Source organism: Tursiops truncatus, chromosome 14 (genome assembly GCF_011762595.2).
Source record: "Tursiops truncatus isolate mTurTru1 chromosome 14, mTurTru1.mat.Y, whole genome shotgun sequence".
Classification (NCBI taxonomy): Eukaryota; Metazoa; Chordata; class Mammalia; order Artiodactyla; family Delphinidae; genus Tursiops; species Tursiops truncatus.
Window position 1 is genome coordinate 30,973,792 of NC_047047.1, and position 22,285 is coordinate 30,996,076.

At 43.2% G+C, this 22,285-nt stretch overlaps 1 protein-coding gene across 7 annotated transcripts in view; it reads right to left on the reverse strand.

Annotated features, from left to right (window-relative positions):
- The window catches only part of ANTXR1 (ANTXR cell adhesion molecule 1), a 266,303-nt gene that overhangs the window by 147,348 nt on the left and 96,670 nt on the right, over positions 1–22,285 (reverse strand). For all 7 annotated transcript variants that reach the window (XM_073791293.1, XM_033838374.2, XM_073791292.1 and 4 more), the window contains exons 11-12: positions 2,949–3,018; positions 1,380–1,458 (exon numbers count right to left, since the gene is read on the reverse strand). In XM_073791293.1, the coding sequence (XP_073647394.1) occupies positions 1,380–1,458; positions 2,949–3,018 (149 nt within the window). The remainder of the gene's footprint in view (positions 1–1,379; positions 1,459–2,948; positions 3,019–22,285) is intronic.

Sequence of the window (22,285 nt, forward strand, 5' to 3'; positions counted from 1 at the left end):
ATGTCTCTGTGACAACCCTAGTCTCTTACTTTGGTCCAGTAAAACTTTTCCATTGTCTGTACCCATTGCACTGGCTTACCCTGCTTTCAAGAAAACTGGTTGGTTCCTAACATAGGATGGAAAGTGTGTGTGTGTGTGTGTGTGTGTGTGTGTGTGTGTGTGTGTGTGTAGGGGAAGGCAGGGGAGCTGGGAGGGTGTGCTGTCCATTGTGATGCCTGGTCTCCTGCTCATCTGTGAGACAACTCATTTTTCCCTTGTCTGGCTCCAGTGCCTGTCTGCTGTCTCTCGTCCACCTGGATGGTGGTAAGGACACAAACCCCAGTCACCGAGGGGTTCTAACGACATGCCCTCCAAAGGCCAGCCAGGAAGTGACCATGGTATCTGCCAAGCTGACCATCCGGCCAAAACACATTTGTCTCTAGAGTGAGCTCATGGGAAAAGCGCACTTTGTTATAGAAACTGAATATTCAGACAAAGATTCTTTCAGAAATGTTCATATTAGGGGTTGAGACCTGTATATGAGCTAACCAAGTCCCGACTGCCCTCTGACGGGCTGGGCTCCAAGACACTGACCGTGGGAGCAACTACACAGGCTGAAGGGTTCCCAGCCATGGCTGCACAAAAGACCCTCCCAAGGGGGCCCTGAATCCACCAAAGCTGGGGCCCACTCCAGAGACTGTTTCAATTGGTCTGGCATGAGGTCAGGGCATCCATATTTTTTAAAAGCTCTCCAGGTGATCTTATGTGTAGTCAGAGATCAATGTTACCTGCCACAAAGGATCCAGAGACGGGGCATCTGAGGAGCTGGTAGAGGATACAGTCCACACTCTGCCTCACAACCCCTATGTCATAGGGCCCCTCCCTGCTTCTTTCCTATTTCATGAATTTTCCATTTTCTCCTGGATTATTTCCACAATCATATCAACAAGCTGCAATTTCTTCCATTCTGAATAAAAGCCTCTCTTTATACTCCACTTCTTCTTCAGTTATTGCCCCATTTTCTTCTTCCTTTTAGAGGAAAAACTCCCTAAGATGTGTTTCCTATGTATACCGTCCAATTTTTTCTATGCATTTTCTCCCAGACCCAGTCCATCCAGGCATCCCCACTCAATACTGCACAGACCCTGGTCCCAGCTTGCCATCTGGTTGTGAAAGTGCATCCAGGTCTCACCCTCAGTAACAGAAATGGGGAACCCGGGGAAGTACAGGCATTCTTCATACACTCGTGATACGTGTACAGCCCCCGATGCAGCCCACGGCTGGCCTAGCAGTGCCAGGGTCAAAGTTCAATGAACAGAAGGCAGAACTGATAAAAGAAACTTGCCAGGGAGACGGTAATGCCAATGAAGTTCTCAGTAAAGGGAAAGGTGATGACTTACACAGTGTGTGGTGGTGATGATGACAGAACTGGAGATGAAGGAGAGGCCGTCATTCATGCTGACCTGAAGCGCGGCTTTCCTGCAATGACATGGGAACCAAGGATACTCAGCATGTGGGCAAGGAGCAAGGGGCCGAGAGCAGGACACACAGGTCCCCCGAGGGCTCTGCTCTGAACTACCCATGGGACTGTAGTCTCTTCCTCTGGCGGCCTGAGCTGTCTCATTTGTAAAATGTGGAGGATGGTCTCCAGGGCCCATCCACCTCTAACATTCTAGAGAGATGTCTGGATACACCTGGCTGGTGTATCAAGGCAGCGTATCCAGCCCTTCTTACGTTGTGGAGAATTGCATTGAATGGGCAGAGCCTGCTCCCATTTAATTTACTAGTCCCATTGTAGTACGAAGAAGTATTCTTAAAAGATGGTTCAAATCAGTGGGGGATAAACTGGTCAAGCTAGAAACTCTATTGTTATCTGGACTCTCAGTGAGCAGATTCTGATGGCCGTGGTTTTGTTGCTACCCAGCCAACTCACAGAGGTACAGCAGTAAATGAACTATTTTGCCTTCTATTTCCTCCCATCTATAAGATGCTCACTGAAGCGCAAGCTTGCATTCTGCAGCATGGACACGGGGCTAGTTTGTGGAATCAGTGGTATCACAGGTTGAGGTCAGGCAACCAGAGTTGGAAGCTTTGTAATTTGAACAAATGACTGAAAGCAGAATTCAGATGAGCGAGTTTCGCGTTCTTCCTTAAAGCCTCCGTTCTATCTTCAGCCTATTATAGATGTGTTTACAGAGAGGCTAGTTTGTGCTCTTTCACAAACATCGCCTCTCTGTTTCCCCGCATATTTCTTTTCTTGCTCAGGGTGCTAATTCTCTCCCTCCTCTTGAATATTTTGATCTCATCTCATCAGCATTTACTATAACTGCACCACCGCAAGATTTTCTCCATAAATTAGTTCAGGGAACCTCGGGCCGCCTGGCTGAATACATGGTGCTCTGGAGAGACACTGAGGAAGGAACACTGCACGTGGCCTCAGAGGGGTCTGAACGTGGGGTCTTGAACCAGTCGTGGACCCACTTATCCTTTTTGAGCTTCCTTTCTGAGTTTCTTTATCTCTAAGAAAGGATATAATCATCTAGAAGGGCAATTATGATGGCAGGGTGAGGTTATGATATGAGAGTGCTTTGGGAAGCATGAGAGCTTTCTAGAAATGTAGCTGTGATTAAGCCAGACAGACCTTGTTTTGAACCCATACTCTTCCACTTATTGCTGTGTGACCTTCGGGAAAGCTACTTAAATTCTCTCAGCTACAGATTTCACATCTGCAAAACTGGGATGGTGTGTGTCTGGTTCATGGGGCTCTTGGGAGGATAGAGGTACCCTTTGTGAAATGTTTACCCTGGTGTCTGGCTCACTGCAAAGCATCGGCACCATTACCATTATGTGGAGGAGTCTAGAGAAAGGCTCCATAATGACAATGAAGAGAGACTCTTTCTCCTCCTTTTGCCCCCTCTACCTCCTTTCTCCTCCCTGGCTGTGGGGTTTAGCTGCTGGTGGAAACTTACATGCCAACTTCCTTTAAGATAGGCGCTGGACACAGCAAATAAGTATCTTCCACAGTGAAGGGCTTCTCATCTGTAAAAAGGAAGTCACTGGATTAAGAGGAGTGAGGCAAGTTTATAATTTCATATCCAGTGCTTCCTACAGACCATCAACCAAGTCCTGGGAGACACTGGAAAAGCAGTAATGTTTTGAAATATAAACTCATCTTAAGCTGTAAAATCCACTAGAGTGAACTCAAGGTCTTCTGCCTGAATACCACTCGTCTCTGATCCTGTATGTCCAGTGGAGTCAAGCAGTGAGCAAATAGAGGGTGAGTTCTTACCATAGACCAGGCATCCTTGAGGGGAAATGAGAAGGTAATAGACTGATACTTGGGGAGTATCAGGTGTAAGTCTAGTTTGAGAGAGAAGCCATAGTCACGGGAAAAGTTTGCTGACTCAGCTATTGGCTATTGTTTACAATAGCCAAGACCCGGAAGCAACCTAAGTGTCCATCTACAGATGAATGGGTAAAGAAAATAGGGCATATATATGTAGAATGGAATACTATTTAGCCACAAAAAGTGGAAATCTTGCCACTTGTGACAACTTGGGTAGACCTTGATGGCATTATGCTAAGTAAAACAAGTCAGACAGTCAAAGACAAATACCGTATAATCTCACTTATATGTGGAATCTAAAAAAGAAAAAAAACACAACTCATAGATACAGAGAACAGATTGGTAGTTGCCAGGGGCAGGGGCCGGGGGTGGGGTGCGTGAAATGGGTGAGATGGTCAAAAGGTACAAACTTCCAGGTATAAAATAAAGAAGTCATGGGGATGTAATGTACAGCATGATTTGGAAGTTTCTAAGAATGAATCTTAAAAGTTCTTTTCATATGAAAAAAATTATAACTATGTGTGGTGATGGATGTCAACTAGATTTATTGTGATCATTTCTCAATATATACAAATATTGAATCATTATGTTGTACACCTGAGACTAATATAATGTTATACGTCAATTATATCTCAATTAAAAAAAAGTTTGCTGACAGATACAAGTAGCTAAGCCAAAATATGGTCTGGCTTCAGAAGACAGAGTAGCTTCCTTTAGGTGGGTGACACGATGAGGTCACAGGGAATACAAAACATGAACTGCGCTTCAGCGGAGAGATGGGGAAGAGGCATTCTTGGTGGGAGGAATGGCATCAGCAAAGACAGAGCAAACAAAAGGGTTGCCCCGGGGTAGGACGTAAGGAGGATTTGAAAAGATCAGTATAGGAAAATGTGTGCTCCAAGTTCTTCGAGTTAAGACTGAGGGATTTGGACCTAGGCCTATTATTGGCTATGAAAAGAGCTTTGGAGGTTTTTGGAGAAAAACTTGAAGTGATGATTTTGGAAGTTTTAGCAAATGTAGCTGTGAAAGATGGATTAGAGTGGGGGGAATCTGGAGGTGGGGGAGTTCTTTTTCTTATCCTAATGGATGTCCGGGGAAAAGCTTAAGCAGTTTTAATCTTGAACTCCTTCAAAACTTCACTGTGTCCCAGATTCTGGGGCCAGAGGCAGGGCTGAGAAGTTACTATGCTCAGCATATGGTAGTCATTCCTTCATGACTCAACATTTATTGGGTGCATGCTCTGTTCAAAAGATCGTGGTAGGACCTGTAGGTGATATGAAGATGAATAATATGTGTTCCTTTAATCAAGCTGTGAATACAAATACCTAGAAGACAGAAAGAAAGCCTTTCCATATGTAATGGAAGGATGCCATGCTGTTGTTGGTACTTGATATGAAACTGATGTCTCTAATGATATTTGAATGTGGGCCACTAAACACTTGCCTGAGTGGAGATGAGGAAGCCTCATACCCTCCATGCCTGGATTTAAGGACCAGAGCCACATGGGATGGGAGTTGGAGGACACATCTGCGTTCTAAGCACTGTGTCTCCATGGAAGGAGGATGAAGAGGATGGCCAATTACACTCTCCCCTGATGTCTCGGGAGAACTTCAAGTGGTGAAACGTTAGGGAGGTTATTTCAGGTCATTCACTCATTCACTCAACAAATATTTATTCAAGGCCTACTATGAGCTAGAGACACAGGCTTTGAGAAGAGAAACAGTCTCTGCTTTTCATGACACTGCAGGGGAGATAGTTATTAAACACATTCAGTTTTTTTTGAAGAAGTAAAAATATTACTTTGGTATGCGGGCCTCTCACTGTTGGGGCCTCTCCCGTTGCGGAGCACAGGCTCTGGACGTGCAGGCCCAGCAGCCATGGCTCACGGGCCCAGCCGCTCTGCGGCATGTGGGATCTTCCCGGACTGGGGCACGAACCCCTGTCCCCTGCATCAGCAGGCAGACTCTCAACCACTGCGCCACCAGGGAAGCCCCATTTTTTAAATCTTAGTCTTTAGTACAAGACTTTTTTTTTAATTGAAGGAGAGTGGATTTACCATACTATATTAATTTCAGGTGTGTAACATAGTGATTCAATATTTTTATATATTATACTCCATTTAAAGTTATTACAAAATAATGGCTATATTTCCCTGTGCTGTACAACATATCCTTGTTGCTTATTTAAACATATTCATTTTTATTAAAAAACATATTCTCTTGAATGTCTACCATGTGCTAGGCATTGTGCTAGGCCTGGAAGTGAACACAACAAACGAAGCACTGCAGTTTTTTTTTTCGTTTAATGGCCACTAGTTTAGTTATCTATTGGATTTAGGGAATGTGGGCAGGCCTTATGCCCTGGGGACATCAGACATTGAACTTAGCTAATAATAAGTGGCATTTATTTCCTGTTATTCCTTGGGTGTGTAGCCTAAGGAGAAGGGATAATTAGCAGAACAAAATGCAGGCACTCTTAGGCCCTCCAGGCAAATGCCACCCACTACATCAAAACTTCATTTAGAATTCTAATAAGAATGAGTACCCCTGGGCTTCCCTGGTGGCACAGTCGTTGAGAGTCTGCCTGCTGATGCAGGGGACACAGGTTCGTGCCCCTGTCCGGGAAGATCCCACATGTCGCGGTGCGGCTGGGCCCATGAGCCATGGCTGCTGAGCCTGCGCGTCTGGAGCCTGTGCTCCACAACAGGAGAGGCCACAACAGTGAGAGGCCCACGTACCACAAAAAAAAAAAAAAAAAAAAAAAAAAGAACGAGTACCCCTGTTTGAGTCAGGTGAACAGAGAAAATGAGGGAGGGCTTCACATAGGAAATAACATGAATGTTGGGTTTTGATGGGTGAATAGGAGTTCTTGAGGAAGAGAGTTCATGAGGAAAGCACAACAAAGCAGAAAAAAATGCTGTTATTACACAAATTACTATTTAATTAAATTATCATGAGCACAAAGAAGGAAAAGCAGGGGGCTTGCTCTCATATGGGAAGTCAGGAAATATTTCCCTGAGGAAAGGCTCTGTGAGCTGAGACCTAAGGCTGGGTGGAGAGGAGATGGGGTGGGAGAGCACTGGAGCTGCATAGATCCTGGAGCAGGAAGGAGCCCAGGTCTTCCGGGAGCTAACAGAAGGCTGACAAGGCTGTTGAATTTCAGTGAGACAGTGGCTCAAAATGAGGCTAGAAAAGGCAGCAGGACCAGATGACCAAGGCCTTGCAGGTCATGGTGGGGCTTTTGGGACTTTTCCTAAATGTAACAGGAAGCTACTGGAGGTTCCCCTCATATTTAGAACGAGCACTGGCAGATTATGGAATGTTGCCAGAATAGTGAGTGTATGTTGAGTACAGTTGTGAAGCTTATGAGGACAGTGGCAGATCTCACAGTGCCTGAACCGAGCGTTATTATCTTCAAGATGTTTTTCCATCTACGATGGCAATAACGACAGTGAGACTAGCTGGGGCATGTGTGTCGGTGCTCTCAAGGACATCATACACATCACGTCATCTAGTGGAACCTTCTAGCAGTGCTATCAGGGAAGGATGTCATTCCCTTCATTTAACAGACGTAGGTGGAGACACTTGCCCAGCGTTACACAGGGGAGCTTGGGTCAGCACCCGGGCAGTCTGGCTGCCACCTCTTGATGACAGGCATGCTTGATCTCCTCTCACTACAACCTTACGAACCAAGGCAAGGCAGGGCTCACTGGGCTCATTTTCCAGATGCAAAATGGAGGCTCAGAGAGGCCACAGTAACCCCTGATTGCACAGCGTGTCAGAGGCAAAGCCAGGACTAGAACTGGATTCTCCAGTATTCTCACCAAGAGCCTCCCTGTTCCAGGAAAGGCTCGTATTAGAGGATAAACCAAACTCGGGACAGGCGTGGCTGATGACAACCTATATTTACTTTCTCTTGGTGCTGCAAATGCTCTAGTAATACTTGGGAGTGCAGATCCCTGCCCACGGAGCCCGCCCACGGAGTCACAGGCCGGCCACGGCGCGGCCACAGGAGGCCTCGTGACTCCTGACTGCATTCTGCGGGCGGAGCTGAAGGGGGCGCGCCGCAGCCACGCAGCGGGGCCCAGGCTCCCTCCCGGGCTCTCTCTCTGAGCAGCTCCTCTCCTCCCTACATCGCAACAGGAAAGGGAGGGAGAGCCCGAGGTTGGCTCGGTTAGCCTAGGTCAGGTGGACCGCTTCTCACTTGCCCCCTCCTTTCATTTTCCTTTCCTGCCTGGGAGAGCAGCTATTTCTGGAGCAGAGCAGACGAGACCCTCGCTGGGAGGACGGAGGAGACGCGGCCGAGGCCGTAGCACCAGCTCGACACGGCCTCCCATCAGTTCCTCAGCCTCCCGGGCTGTGGGCCTGCTCTGGGGAGCTGGCATTTTCGGGTCTGAGAGGGACTGTTTGGTTTGGAGCGTGTTCCACTTTACCACAAAAATGAGTGACTTTTTTCCCCCTCTTTCTCTCTAAACAAAGGAGGGCCATTTGGTTTCCATAACTTTCATCATCTGACTCTTTCCTGGAACGTCCACTTGGGAAGCAGGGCCCAAAGCCTTCCTCCTCGGCTGGGCCACGTTTGGCTCGGGGGCCATGCCAACCTCATGGCCACCTCTGCCAAAGCCAGTGGTGTGGTGACATTTATGGGGTCGTCATCGTCTGGAGGGCCTCAGTCCTCTGTCCACCGGTGGCCATTACACTGCTCGTTAGCACTGGGTGGGCGAGGAAAATGGACGCCGGGAGCTGGGAGGAAATTAGGGAGGGGCGGGAGTTCGAAACTAGACCTTCAGGGAATTTTTAGATGATCTATAAATATCAATTTCCTTGCCTTTTGCCAAAGGTAGTTCCGAATTCAGTGTATACCTACGACATAGGTGAATCCAAAGCATCTGTCTTAGAAGAGTCTGATAATCGAACACAGCTTGATTTAAATCAGGATCTGGGGATCAACGAGTGTCCTTACACCAAAACACCAGACACCCAGGCTTGGGATCTCAGCATCCCTGAGGATGAGGACAAGGGGCACAGGGCCCGGTAGACTCCAGAGTCAAACAGATGCAGGTTCATATCCCAGGTCCTCTTACTAGTGTGTGACTGGGGACAAGTTCCTCGGCTGTGGACGTGATGCTATCATTGTGCGGGGTGGTGTGGGGAGTGAGAGAAAGTGCGTGGAAGTATGTTACTGGGCACTTAATGAACATTTAGTAAACGTTACTACACATTAGTACACGGGTATCCAAGCCTTTGAAACAGACAGTGAATGTGTGGTTTAAAATCAGAGGAACTGAAAATTAAACATTTCAAAATGTCTAATTGCTTGATTACATTGTTCTGTCAAACATCTTTTTAGGCATTAGTGATAGGGATAGAACAGAATTAAATAGTTAGTTAGAAATCCCAGTAGGGTATTGAAGATAGAAAGGGAATTTTAAGGGAGCCTGGGAGACTGTTGTAAGCTACTGACCACTCAAGAAAAGAATCCAGTAACCTAGCAACAATCTACACTATCTTGAAGGAAGACCAGGCACATTCAAGCCACAAACCCTGAAAGTTAAAACACAAGACAATAGATATGGAGTCTGAATCTTGTTACGGGAAGTCAAGCGGTTAATGGTCTTTGAAGAGTAGCATTTTTGCATGTGGCCAAGAAAGGCTGAAAGGGGAAAGAAACTAGGTGAAAGGGGACATTATACGGAAACCTGAAATGAATTACCATATTTTAGTATATGTCACCACCCTTTTGCTAATATACATATGATTTAAATAGCTCCATAACAGTTCTGGTTAAACCATATAGAGTAAGGAGGTACTAATGATGTAAATAAGGAAGGTTTTTTGCGGTACACGGGCCTCTCACTGTTGTGGCCTCTCCTGTTGCGGAGCGCAGGCTCTGGACGCGCAGGCTCAGCGGCCATGGCTCACGGGCCCAGCCGCTCCGCGGCATGTGGGATCTTCCCGGACGGGGACAAGAACCCGTGTCCCCTGCATCGGCAGGCGGACTCTCAACCACTGCGCCACCAGGGAAGCCCCCCACTACTTCTTTGATTATAAAAATGTAGCCCTCTTTGTTCTCAGGGCTGCACTCCCTTGCCTGCCCACCTGTGTCTCTCACAAGCCCCCAGTGCTAATAAACTCACTCTTTGCCTGCCACTTTGCCTCACGCTGAATTCTTTCTGCGACGAGACAAAAGAACCTCAGCTTCAGTAAGTCCTGACGCCAGGTGAGCAGTTTCAATTAAAAGACAGTGGGTTCAAGTCACCTCCTAAGTCAGGGATTGTGGGTTCAAATCCCAGTCTGAGTTTTGGCTGGGTTTGAGCCCCATCCAAGAAGGAGTGTGCTCTCATTAGGAATTCCTGGGAACATGAAATGTTTTAGTGAATGTGTGTGTGTACATATGTACATACACACAGGCTATTATATCTACACGTACACACACATACATCTATATCTACACATACATCTATATGTATCTGTATTTATTCTATACTGATTTTGTGTAACACTATATACCCATGGTCTCATCTGACATTATTATTATTAATTTACAATTTGGGAAACTGAGGCTCAGAGAAGTTGGTTAATTGAGTTAGTGTTGCACACTAATAAAAGAGCTGGAAATCGAGCCCAGGTTTTGTTGAAATGACTTGCCCATGGTCAACCCAGCTAGTTTTTTTTTTACAGATACAATTTAAACTAGTTAGCCATTTTATATTGTCATAGTCTCACAGCTAGTTTTATGATGCAGCTTGAAGTATACCAGGAGCTGAGTCTGGCAGTTTCGGAGGCAAACGATCAAGATTCTCCACGGGTGAGGTTGGATAGCAGTAGGAGGCTTGTTTTCCACGAGAGGCAACCAGGGTTGAGAAGCTCTGTGATAAGGTTCCGCTGTCTTCAGAGAGACCCTGACCTACTGTAATGAGCCCATGTTCCAGAACCATACATGCAAATGTGTACATTCCCAGGTTTTGATCTTGGATCAATGTAATTCTTTTCAGACTGGTGAAGAAGTTCCAGAATTCTTCCCTGCAGTTCATAACTGTCTAATGGATTTGGGATAAAACCAGGATTAAAATTTATTAGCTAATTCAAACACCAATCACAGTGGATTCTTTCACAGGGCTGATTAAATAACTGAAATCCTTTCCAAGTCTTGGCAGTCCTTTCTTGATATAAATATTTATTTCTGGCCAAAAGGACAAGAAAAATAACCCTTAGTCTTATCTAAGGGAGCTTGTTGAAACCCTCCCAAAGCTGATGTAAGCTCCAAAGAAGAGTTTACATTCCTACTGTGACAAAATAGTGGAGGTTAGGGACTGAATGAGCTCACCCTGCCCTTTCTCCACATCTCCCCTGGGTCTAGGGAGATTTTTGGGGCACCCCTGAGCCAAGTATAACTGTTCAGCACCAAATTATCAGCTAGTTGGGGAATGTGTCCCTGAATTAAGACAGAACAGACAAGCTAGAGTTAGAATGAATGTTTCTACCTTTTCACCGACTTGAAGAGTAACCAGCTTTTTAAAAAGTTCGACTTTTAAGATACTGTGCAGAAACCTGAAATAAAGTGGTACTCAGTGGGACTCCAAGTTGATGAAATTCAAGTTGGCTTGAGCTTTCTGGGGTCCTAGCCAGAAAGGAGGTGGTCGATTACTCTATGGGGACTCCTGCAATGAAAATTCACAAACATGGGGGTCTTACTGCAAAGCTAAGTGGGACCCCATGGCTTAGAGTAGAAAGAAGCTAACATTTATCAGGCATGTCCTATGTGTCAGCCCCTAGGCTGGAAGGTTTTCATAGATGGCTGAGATCACAAGCCCAAGGATTCTTTTGCTAGAAGACCTTAAACTCTACGTAAGGGGACCAAGCAGAGGTTTTGAAGGTGCAGAGGGTGGCTTCTACTTGGAAAGGCTGAACAGTGGTTCTGAGGTCAGAGCAGTGAGAAACAAGAGTCGGCACAGAATGGGAAGAGCCGGTAGTGAAGCACAGGTGGGTGAGGCCAAGTTGGGAACAATCCTCAGAACATACACGTCCGCTGTAACGCCCTCTCAGGCCCAGCTGAAGCCAGAGGGGTGCCTTTAATATGGCGGAACCAAGCTGGCCACCATCGTTTTCCTCAGACACGACCCACACCTATCTATCCATTCGCTAGCCTGGAGTTGTTGCAAGGTTTCCTTGGAAGCCCTCACTGGCTAGTTGCTATGCTATCAGGTGATGAGCTTGGTCAGCAGGCTCCAGGTAAGTTCCCTGGGCTATACATGATTATTTCCCCAGCTCCTGTGTGTGTAGGTGTCCAGGATAGCCTTTTAGTTTCCCTCCATGTTCTCTGGGGCAGATTAGAGTAGGAACCATGAGCACATTAAGAGCCTGGGCCCTGGAGTCCCATCACAGCTTGCTACCTACTGGCTGTGTAACCCTCCCCATATCCCAGAGTTCTCACCTATAAGACGGAATAATACTCATTTCATACTCAGCTCATTTAATGAGATGATATGATTAAATGCTCAACACTTAATAAGCGCTCGACAAACGTCAACTATTACTGCTAAAGTGGGGGTACTTCTGGGCTCATTGCCTGAGGCACCTGTAAACCACGAGATGTGAAGGTGTGTACAAACTGAGTAGGTCTTGCAGAACTTATCTACTGGGTTGTGTCAGGGCTACGTGATGTAGGCGTGACAAGAAGAGAGTCATCTATCCTAATAGGATCTCTGGGCATGTATGTCACGCAGTGATCCTCAAATGGGGGCAGTTTTGTCCTTCAGGGGATAACAGGCAATGTTCGAGACAGTTTTGGTTGTCAAACTGGGGGAGGAGGGCTACTGGCATCTAGTGAGTAGAGATCAGGGATGACACCAAGTATCTTACAACGCACAAGGCATCCCTCTCCCCTTCAACAAAAAATTGTCTGGTCCAAAATGTCGATAGTGCCAAGGTTAGACATCCCGGTATAATGTCTACCATGGCTTTACATCTTTCTTTGGCCCATTGTAGCAAGTTCTGTAGATAGTACTGGGTGGTTCACAGCCCACCCCCGAGAATTCTGGTAGAATGTCCAGAAAAGTTCAGAGGTGTTAAAAGATTATGAGCAGAGGAGAGAGAGGGAGTAACAACTTGAGGGCCGTTGGAAGACGCCTGGCTGGAGTAAGGAAGAGAGTGTTTCTTAGCAAAGTCTTCCATGCAGGCTTTGATGGGTCCAGGTTTGCCTAGTGGTAGGTGGCACCCGAGCCACCCTGCTGGGTGGAGCTTTGCAACTGAAATGGGGGCACTCCAGAAGTGGGACTTAGATCGCTGTTGAGGCTCCAAGCTGACGTGGGTAGGAAGGCTGTAGTCAGAGCACCTCACCTACAAATACCAGTAGAGGACAAAGAGCTGAGTGCAGTCTTAGAAAAAGATAAGTCGGTTAACTTGAGTATTGTGTACACGAGGACCAAGATTACGTCATGGCCCCAGAAGTAAAAGGTGAGGGACCATGCATGCACTTCCAGAGGAGAGCAGGGAGGGGAGCCAGCAGCCCTGCTGGTCTCTGGATTGTCTTTTGCGGGCTTACACATTCCCCAGTCCCGCACAAGGCTGGACCTCTGTGGCTCTGGACCCACCCGCTTTCAGAACTGGTCTTTAGCACAGCTAGTTTGACTTCTCAGGATATAAACTGCTTTCTTCTCATATTTACTGCTATTTTCAGTAATTATAAAAGTAATCCACAGTGAGCGTGAGAAGTCTGAGAAATACAGAGACGTATATCCCTGGTGGTGCAGTAGTTAAGAATCCCCCTGCCAATGCAGGGGACACGGGTTCGAGCCCTGGTCTGGGAAGATCCCACTTGCTGCGGAGCAACTAAGCCCGTGCACCACAACTACGGAGCCCACATGCCACAACTACTGAAGCCCATGAGCCTAGAGCCCGTGCTCTGCAACAAGAGAAGCTACCGCAATGAGAAGCCCGAGCACCGCAACGAAGAGTAGTCCCCACTCGCCGTAACTGGAGAAAGCCCGCATGCAGGAACAAAGACCCAACACAGCCAAAAATAAATAAAGTTTAAAAAAAGAATAGGGCTTCCCTGGTGGCGCAGTGGTTGAGAATCTGCCTGCTAATGCAGGGGACACGGGTTCGAGCCCTGGTCTGGGAGGATCCCACATGCCGCGGAGCAACTAGGCCCGTGAGCCACAACTACTGAGCCTGCGCGTCTGGAGCCTGTGCTCCGCAACAAGAGAGGCCGCCATAGTGAGAGGCCCGCGCACCGCGGTGAAGAGTGGCCCTCGCTTGCCACAACTAGAGAAAACCCTCGCACAGAAACGAAGACGCAACACAGCAAAAATAAATTAATTAATTAATAAACTCCTACCCCCAACATCTTCTTTAAAAAAAAAAAAAAGAATAAAAAGAATGAAAATCCTTGGTAATCCTAACTTCCAGTGATAAACATTGTTAGTGCTATTTCAGAATTTTTTCTATGCATATTATTTTTCACATGATTGGAATCATACTACGCATAATGCTGTGGTATTTGGCATCATCTCTATCCAAAGTTAATAGGGACAGATTTAGGTATTGCAAGAAAACCGAATGAAGATAATGGGGCTCGGGGCTCTTGCAAAATATTTCCTCCTCTCAATAAATCTAGACCAAAAAATTCTTGACTGTTGACATTTACAAAACTTACAAATTATCTTCTAAGCAAAGCATCAACTTTTAAAACATTTGTGAGCTTGAGGTAAGAAAAGCGGTGCCCTTGAGACAGCTGTAATTTGCTAAGAAGAAATATATTTTTTAAAGCTTTGTTTTCACTTGGTTGAAGACAATTCAGGATTCATGCACAAGGTATGCGTCTCCTGACATAAGAAATCTTTCAGCTACGCACAGTTAGGTTTGGAAGGGTTTACCTTTGGAATTGGGATTGAGTGGCAAGTCTACTAAAATGGCTAAAGCCTTCCACAGGATCATGGCCATGAACTATGGCAAACGCTGACCGTTCTTAAAGAACACAGACCTATACAGAATCTTAGAGAAGCGGTGGGAAGGAGACCCCAGGCACACACTTGAGTAACAGTGGACGCCACTAAGTTGCTGTGGTATGCAGATTAGGAGACACCTAATCTTCCTTTCCCTCAGCAACACCCAACATTTCCTCTAAGTGAATGTTGAGCAAATATTTAAAGAATGTCAGTTTGAAGGGGGCATAGGTTATTAGCCTGCCTGGGGTTCCCACGAGTCTGGCCCATCTCTATGTTAACCACTCTTTCTTCCACCATCCTACTGTAGTGACAGAGGAGCAGTATGGCATGAGGAAAGACATCATCACAAAAGTCCAGTCGTCTGGTGCAGAATAGAGGGGGTGCCAACTTCCTCTATCAGGACAACAGGGCTGGGATAACAGCAGTTTCAGGGAAGTCCACAAGCAAATCTCTCCTCCAACAAATGCTTCAAAGAAGACCACTGTGTGCCAGAGTCCACAGGCAGCTCACAATTTTCATTTGGAAGCAACTGCACACTTGGTAGAACAGGGGCAAAGTCAAGTTTGACTGTCTTACCAGGCACTGCTGCAGTTAACTTTGGACTGTGTCAACTTGCCCTTGGAAGAAGCTCTTTTGCCCCTGAATGAAAATCTTTACCAGTTAGATACTTCTGGTGGCAACTTCTCTTTTATCCCCACCCCATCCCAGATTCCTGGGGGTTTTATCTGACCAAGCAAAAGTGCAGTAAATTTCCACTTATCTATATTTTTGTCTGGATCTGAAAGATAGAAGCATGGACTAACACAGTCTTGGCAGGAGCCACTTCAGAAGCAACTGGGTGAGACCCAAACTCCCTCTGAAAGCAGGGGCAAAAGGGAAACATGGGCAGATACATGAAAAGCCTGTGAAGTTTAAGAAAGAAGGACCATTTGGGGAACCAGAAGAGGTGGCTTCCCTGTGATCACACAGTCAGCTGCATATACTGACTTTCTAAAGCCTGGGCTCTTTGTTCCCTGGTCCAGGGCTTTTTTTCTTGAACCCGAGTTTAAGTCTTGACTCTCTAACATGCTCTGTGGCCTTGGGCAAATAGCTAAATCTCTCTGAGCTGAGGTTTCCTGTCTATACTATGAGGGGGAGCAGTGAAAATCAGGGCCTCCAAATCGGCACACATCAGAGTGATGTGGGCCTTCGGAATCAGGGGACCCAGGGACCCGTGGGGATCTGTGTTTAGGAAGCAATGTAGAGAAGCGGGCAAAAGCCTCCGGAGTAGACTGCCTGGGGTCCAAACTGCTTCCACCTCTGGCCATCTGGGTGACCTTGGGCACTTCATTTCTGAGTTTCAGTTCCCTTGTCAGCAAAATGGGGATACAAATAACTCCTCCCTCACTGGACTGCCGTGAGGATGAAATGAACTAGTTCAGGAACAGAACGGGGTAGGTGCTTAGCAATCAGTGGCTGCTGTCACTTGGATGAAGATCCTGGGGGATTCTGATTAAGAATCATGAGACGAGATGCTCCTTTAGATCTCTTCATTCTGAGCTGCACAAAGTGACATCCTATCATCTTCATAAGACATCAACCCCCTACGAATGCATCCAAATTGCACTAAGTACCTTTTTCACCCACAGATGCAACACTCTAACCAGCGAGAAAGGAAACAATAGGCTCTTGTTTGGGAAGTTTGTGTTCTCCTTCCCTCTGCCCTCCTCCCCATCTGCCACCATAGGTGCACTTCAATGATCTCCTTAAGGGGCCCACAGCCCCCGAGGACCAGATGTTTTCTAAGATAAAGTATAGTTTCTGGATAACTGGACAGATTTTTAAAAACAAACACAATGGAAATCGTACATTCGAGTGAGCATTGTCTCTCAGCCCCTTGGGAAGCGAGCCCCTCTTTGGAACTGTTAGAGCTGCTTTCATGACTAATGTTCAGTTTGAAAAAGATATCTTCAAAGGGGGCAACGTTTTATGCTTTGAGAGTGAACCAAAAGTAAACCAGAGCCATGCCTTGTGAATAAGACTGAAGATCCAGCTGAGAAACAAAATTTTGCATCAAAAAAGAAATGTGCCTATAAAACTAGGAAACTGATTTGTCACATGGCCTTTCAATTGAATTTTAGTAAGTTTGTTAAAAATCAGTTTCCTTTGTTTATAGTCGTACCTCATAATTTTCCATGCAACACCAGGATAGTCTAGCATGTTTTTCATTATTGTATTAGGAAAAACATTCATTTCTTATTTACTGTTCGTTAAAACGGATCATTTGTCAGCTCCTAGCCCAGCGTCTCCTTTTTAGCATTCTAATCTCTCTACAAGTGGATTTCCAATTGAAAGTGGATCTTTTCTTGGCATGATACACCGAATACTGGAGTAGGAAAAAGTGCATCCAGAATAAATAAAGTTTGTGTGAAGATTTCCAAGATATTTTCTTGGCCAGGAGTGAGTTCAGGCTGGTGACTGGAGAACCAACCAAATGCTAAACTTAAGATGCGTGCTTGGCCTAAATAATTAACAAGAATTTTAAAGTTAAAATTTAAATAATGGTCGTGGTTTTTTTTTTTTCTTATGACGGAAGGGACATATGATCATAGAAAACCTAGAAAACTTAGATGAACAGAAAGAAGAAAGTAAAAACGAATAGTGGTCTCATTCAGAGGTAACTACTGTTAAAATCTGGTTGTGTGTCTTCCACGTTTCTCTCTCTCTCTGCATATAAATGTATGTGTCTAAAACAGGAATAGCATCAAGGCACTGTTTTGTGACTTATTTTTAACATGTGAAGCAGTATCGTTAACATCTTTCCCACATGAGTAATTATTCATCTTTCCCCCAGTATTAATTATTTAAGGGTAAAGTATAATTTATATAACAAATTAACTACCGCTAAACATTTATGTTACCATTTAAATGTTTCCATTTGTTTACTTTCTTTCCTTCCTCTCCCTCCCTCCCTTCCTTTCTTGCTTCCATCCCAAATTCCTTCCTTCCTCCCTCCTCCCCCCCTCCTCTCTGTCTCCTTTTTTCTTTTTGCCATCATAAGCAATATTACGATGAACATCTTGTAGCTGAGTCTTTGTTAACATTCTCAATCATTTCCTTTTGATGAAGTTGAAATTGAAATTCTGGGTCAAAAAATGTATAAAAGCAGTTGATTCATTTTAAGAATGGCCTTCCTGGGGAGTTCCCTGGTGGTCTAGTGGTTAGGATTTCAGGCTTATCACTGCCGGCGGCGGCGGAGGGGTTGGGCGGTTTGGGTTCAATCCCTGGTTGGGGAACCACGCAGCCAAAAAAAAAAAAAAAAAATTCCAAAAGATTCAATGGTCTCTCTCACCAATGATGAATGAAAACACTTCTTACTCTATATCTTTGCCCATATTGGGAATTGTATTTTTTGTTAATCTTTGCCAGTTTGATAGATTATTTTAATTTGTGTTTCCTTGATTACTTGAGCATTTCCTTGAGCATTTCCCACATGCTTATTTGCCATTATTTTTCTTGTAAATTTCCTTTTCATATCTTTTACCCATGGATGTGCTCACATTTTCTACTGATTTTAACAGCTGTCTACATATTAAAGTTATTGATCCTTTGTTTGTTCTATGTCTTACAAATAATTTAGCATGTTTTCTGTTTCACTTGAGATTTTTTGGAGGGGGGGAGGTTTAAAGAATTAAAAAATATGTACTCAAACCATTCAAATTTTCCTTCATGGTATCTTCTTTCAGTTATGCTTAAAAAGTCTTTCCCCACTGGAAACTTATGTAAATATTTATTTTTGTTTCCTTCTAAAACTTCTATAGTTTCATGTTCACGTTTAAATTTTTCATCTGGAATTTGTTTAGATGTAAGGTGTGAGATTAAAAATTGAACTGAATCATTTTTCTAAGAGGCTAGCCAGTTGTCTCAATACCATTTTTGAATAATCCACTCTTTTCCCACCGATAAGAAAGGTCATTTTATTTTATACTAAATTCACAGAAGTGCTTGGTTCTTTTTATGGACTTCGTTTTTCCTGTTCTGTTTGGTTTGCCTTTTGTGGCACCAGTCATACACTGTTTAAATTACTGCAGCTTTTTTATACATCTTAAAATCGGCTAGGGCAAGTTTCCACATTTTTCTTGGCTATTCTTAAATGTTTATTCTTCCATGTATGCACTTTAGAATTATTTTGTTAACTTCAAAAGTCCCATTGGACTTTTCATTGGGATTGTAGCAAAAGTAAATATTAATTTGAAGACAACCGGTATCTTTGCAATCCTCAATTGCCGCTCCATTGAATAATAGTGATAATGATGATAATAAATTAATATTAGCAGCCAACATCGATCGACCGCTTACTGCATGCTTGGCCCTGTTCTGAGCTCTAATTCTCACACTGAAACATCATAACAGTCCACCACAGAGGTGCTATTACTGCTATGCTCATTTTACAGATAGAGAAATTGAGGCTTGGAGATGTTAAATACTGTAGCTTGCCATGGTCACGAAGCTTTCAGACAGAAACAGGGTTCTTTTCCTGGGTGGTTCCAGGGTACGTTCTATGCCATGAGTCTATACTGCCTCTGTATTGACTTACATTTTCTTCATTTCCCTCACAGAGTTGTGTAATTTTCTTCCTATATGTCTCTACAAATTTCGTTAAATTAGTTCTTTCCAGATGTTATATGTTGCTGCTGTATTTTTTCTGTGACGTTTGGTCATTGCTGGATCCTGGCAAAGCTATTGATTATTATAAGGGAGCTATTTATTTTGAAATCATCCAGTTTAATAACCTTCTTATTAGTGTAGTAGTCTGCTGATTCTCTTTTAGTTTTGCAGGACGACAAAACCATCCTTTTAAAGTAATAACGTTTGGCTCCCGTTTCCTGTACGTATATCTCTCATTAGTTTTCTTGCATTACTGTAATACCCATAGCACTGTCTAATACAGTAGTCACTATCTATAGATGGCTATTGACATTCAAGTTAATTAAAATGAAATGAATTTAAAAATTCAGTTCCTCAACTGCACTAGTCACTCTTCAAGTCCCCAATAAGCCACATGTGGCTTGTGGCTACCCTATTGGCTACATTTTAGAACATTTTCATTATCACAGAAAGTTCTATTGGACAGCACTGCTAAAACTTCCAGATTAATGTTAAATAATAATGGTGAAACGAGTTGTCCTGCTTTTTTCTTCCTAACTGTAAAGTTAATATCTCTATTTAGTGATTTACCATAAAATGATGTTGAGTTTTGAATTTAAATATCTGTATGTATTTTTGTTATTATGTTAAAGAAGTCTTAACCTACTCCTAGTTTTCTAAAAGTATATATTTTAAAAATTTGGAATGGATAATGAACTTTAATGTCTTCTTGGCATCAAAAAATTTTGCTACGTGAGAGGCAAATTCCCCCTCATTCTCTAAAATTATCTTACTTATCCTGGTCCTTTTTAAATATATTGCTGGATTTTGTTTACCAATATTTTATTTATGTTTGTCATCAAAGAAACTGATTTCAAATATTTTCTACTACTAGTGTCTTGTCCAGTTTTTTTAAAAAATCAAGATTATATAATTTTCATAAAATGAATTAAAACCCTTTTTCTCTATTTCTTTTCTCTGGAAGAGTATGTATCAGATATGAGTCATCTGTCCCTTAAAGTCTGGTAAAACTTAGATGAAAAAAATCTGGGTCTGGTGCTTTAGTTGAGGGGTACGATTTTCTCATCTCTCTCTTCCAGTTCATGCATTTCATCTTCATCTGTGTCTAATCACACTCCTTAGTCTATCCATTAAGTTGTATTTCAGTGAATGAACTTCTTCAGCTCTAAAATTTACACTAGGTTCTCTGCAAATGTGCCTTTGTTGAATGTTCTTCCCCTTTGGTCTGTTTGATTTCTTCACACACTTTATTTCATTTTTTAATTGAAATTAGTTGATGTACAATATTATGTTTCAGGTGTACTACACAGTAATTTGACATTTTCATACACTATGAAATGAGCACCGTGATAAATCTAGTATCCATCTGTCCCCACACAAAGTCATTACAATATTATTAATCATATTCCTTCTGCTGTATATTAAATCCCTGTGGCTTATTTATTTTATAACTGGAGGTTTGTATTTCTGAACTCCCTTCACTTATTTCACCCCCCACCCCCCCCCCCCCCAACCTCCCTCCTCTCTGGCAACCACCCATTCTTTTCTCTGCATCTAGAAATCAGTTTTCATTTTGTTTTGGTTGTTTGTTGCTTCTACATCTTGGCTATTGTAAATAATGCTGCAATGAACATTGGCATGCATATATCTTTTCAAATTAATGTTTTCTTCAGGTAAATACTCAGAAGTGAAATTGCTAGATCATATAGCAGTTCTATTTTTAAGTTTTTGAGGAACCTCCATACTGTCTTCCACAGTGGCTACACCAATTTACATTCCCACCAACATTGTACAAGGGTCCCCTTTTCTCCACATCCTTGCCAGCATTTTATCTTTTGATGATAGCCATTCTGACAGGTGTGAGGTAGTAACTCCTTGTGGTTTTGATTTGCTTTCCTCTGATGATTAGTGATGTTCAGCATCTTTTCATGTGCCTGTTGGCCGTCTGTATGCCTTGTTTGGAAATATGTCTATTTAGATTCTCTGCCCATTTTTCAATTGGGCTGTTTATTGTTTTTGATGTTGAGTTGTATGAGCTCTTCATATATTTTGAATATTAATCCCTTATCAGATATATAGTTTACAAATATCTTCTCCCATTCAGTAGGTGGCCTTTCCTTTTGCTGATAGTTTCCTTTGCTGTGTAAGAGCTTTTAGGTTGGTGTATTTGTTTATTTTTGCTTTTGTTTCCCTTGTGTGATGAGACAGATCCAAAAAATTATTGCTAAGACAGATGTCAAAGAGAGTAGTGCCTATGTTTCCTTCTAGTTTTATGGTTTCAGACCTTACATTTAAGCCTTTAATCCATTTTTGAATTTACTTTTGCATATAGTATAAGAAAGTAGTCCAATTGATTCTATTGCATACAGTAGTACAGTTTTCCAAATACCACTTATCAAAGAGGCTGTCTTTTCTCATTGTATATTCTTGCTTGCTTTGTTGTAGATTAATTGACCATATAAGCATGGATTTATTTCTAGGCTCTCTATTCTGTTCCATTGATCTATGTGTTTGTTTTCATGCCAGTACCATATTGTTTTGATTACAGTAACTTTGTGGTATAGCTTGAAATCAAGGAGTGTGACAACTCTAGCTTTGTTCTTCTTTCTCAAGATTGCTTTGGCAATTTGGGCTCTTTTGGGTTTCCATACAAATTTTAGAGTTATTTGTTCTAGTTCTGTGATAAATGCCACTGGCATTTTGATGGGGATTGCACTGAATCTGTAGATTGCCTTGGGTAGTATAGTCATTTTAACAATATTGATTCTTCCAATCCATAAGCACCAAATATCTTTCCATTTATTTTGTCATCTTGAATTTATTTCATCAATCTCTTACAGCTTTCAGAATACAAATCTTTTTCCTCTTTGATCAGATTTATTCCTAGGTATTTTATTCTTTTTGATACAATTGTAAATGTGATTGTTTTCTTAATTTCTCTTTCTGATAGTTAATAATTAGTATTTAGAAATGCAACATATTTCTGTATATTACTTTTGTATTCTACCACCTTACTGAACTTATTTCAGTTCAAATGGTTTTTGGTAGTGTCTCTAGAATTTTCTATGTATGGAACCATATCATGTGCAAACAGTGACAGTTTTACTTCTTCCTTTCCAATTTGGATTCCTTTTATTTCTTTTTCTTTTCTGAGTGTTGTGGCTACGACTTCCAATTCCATGTTGAATAAAAGTGGCAAGAGTGGGATCCTTGTCTTGTTCCTGATCTTACAGGAAATGCTTTCAGCTTTTCATCATTGATTATGATGTTGCCTATGGGTTTGTCATACATGGCCTTTATTATGTTGAGGTATGTTCCTTCTATGCGCATTTTCTGGAGAGTTTTTACCATAAAAGTATGTTGGG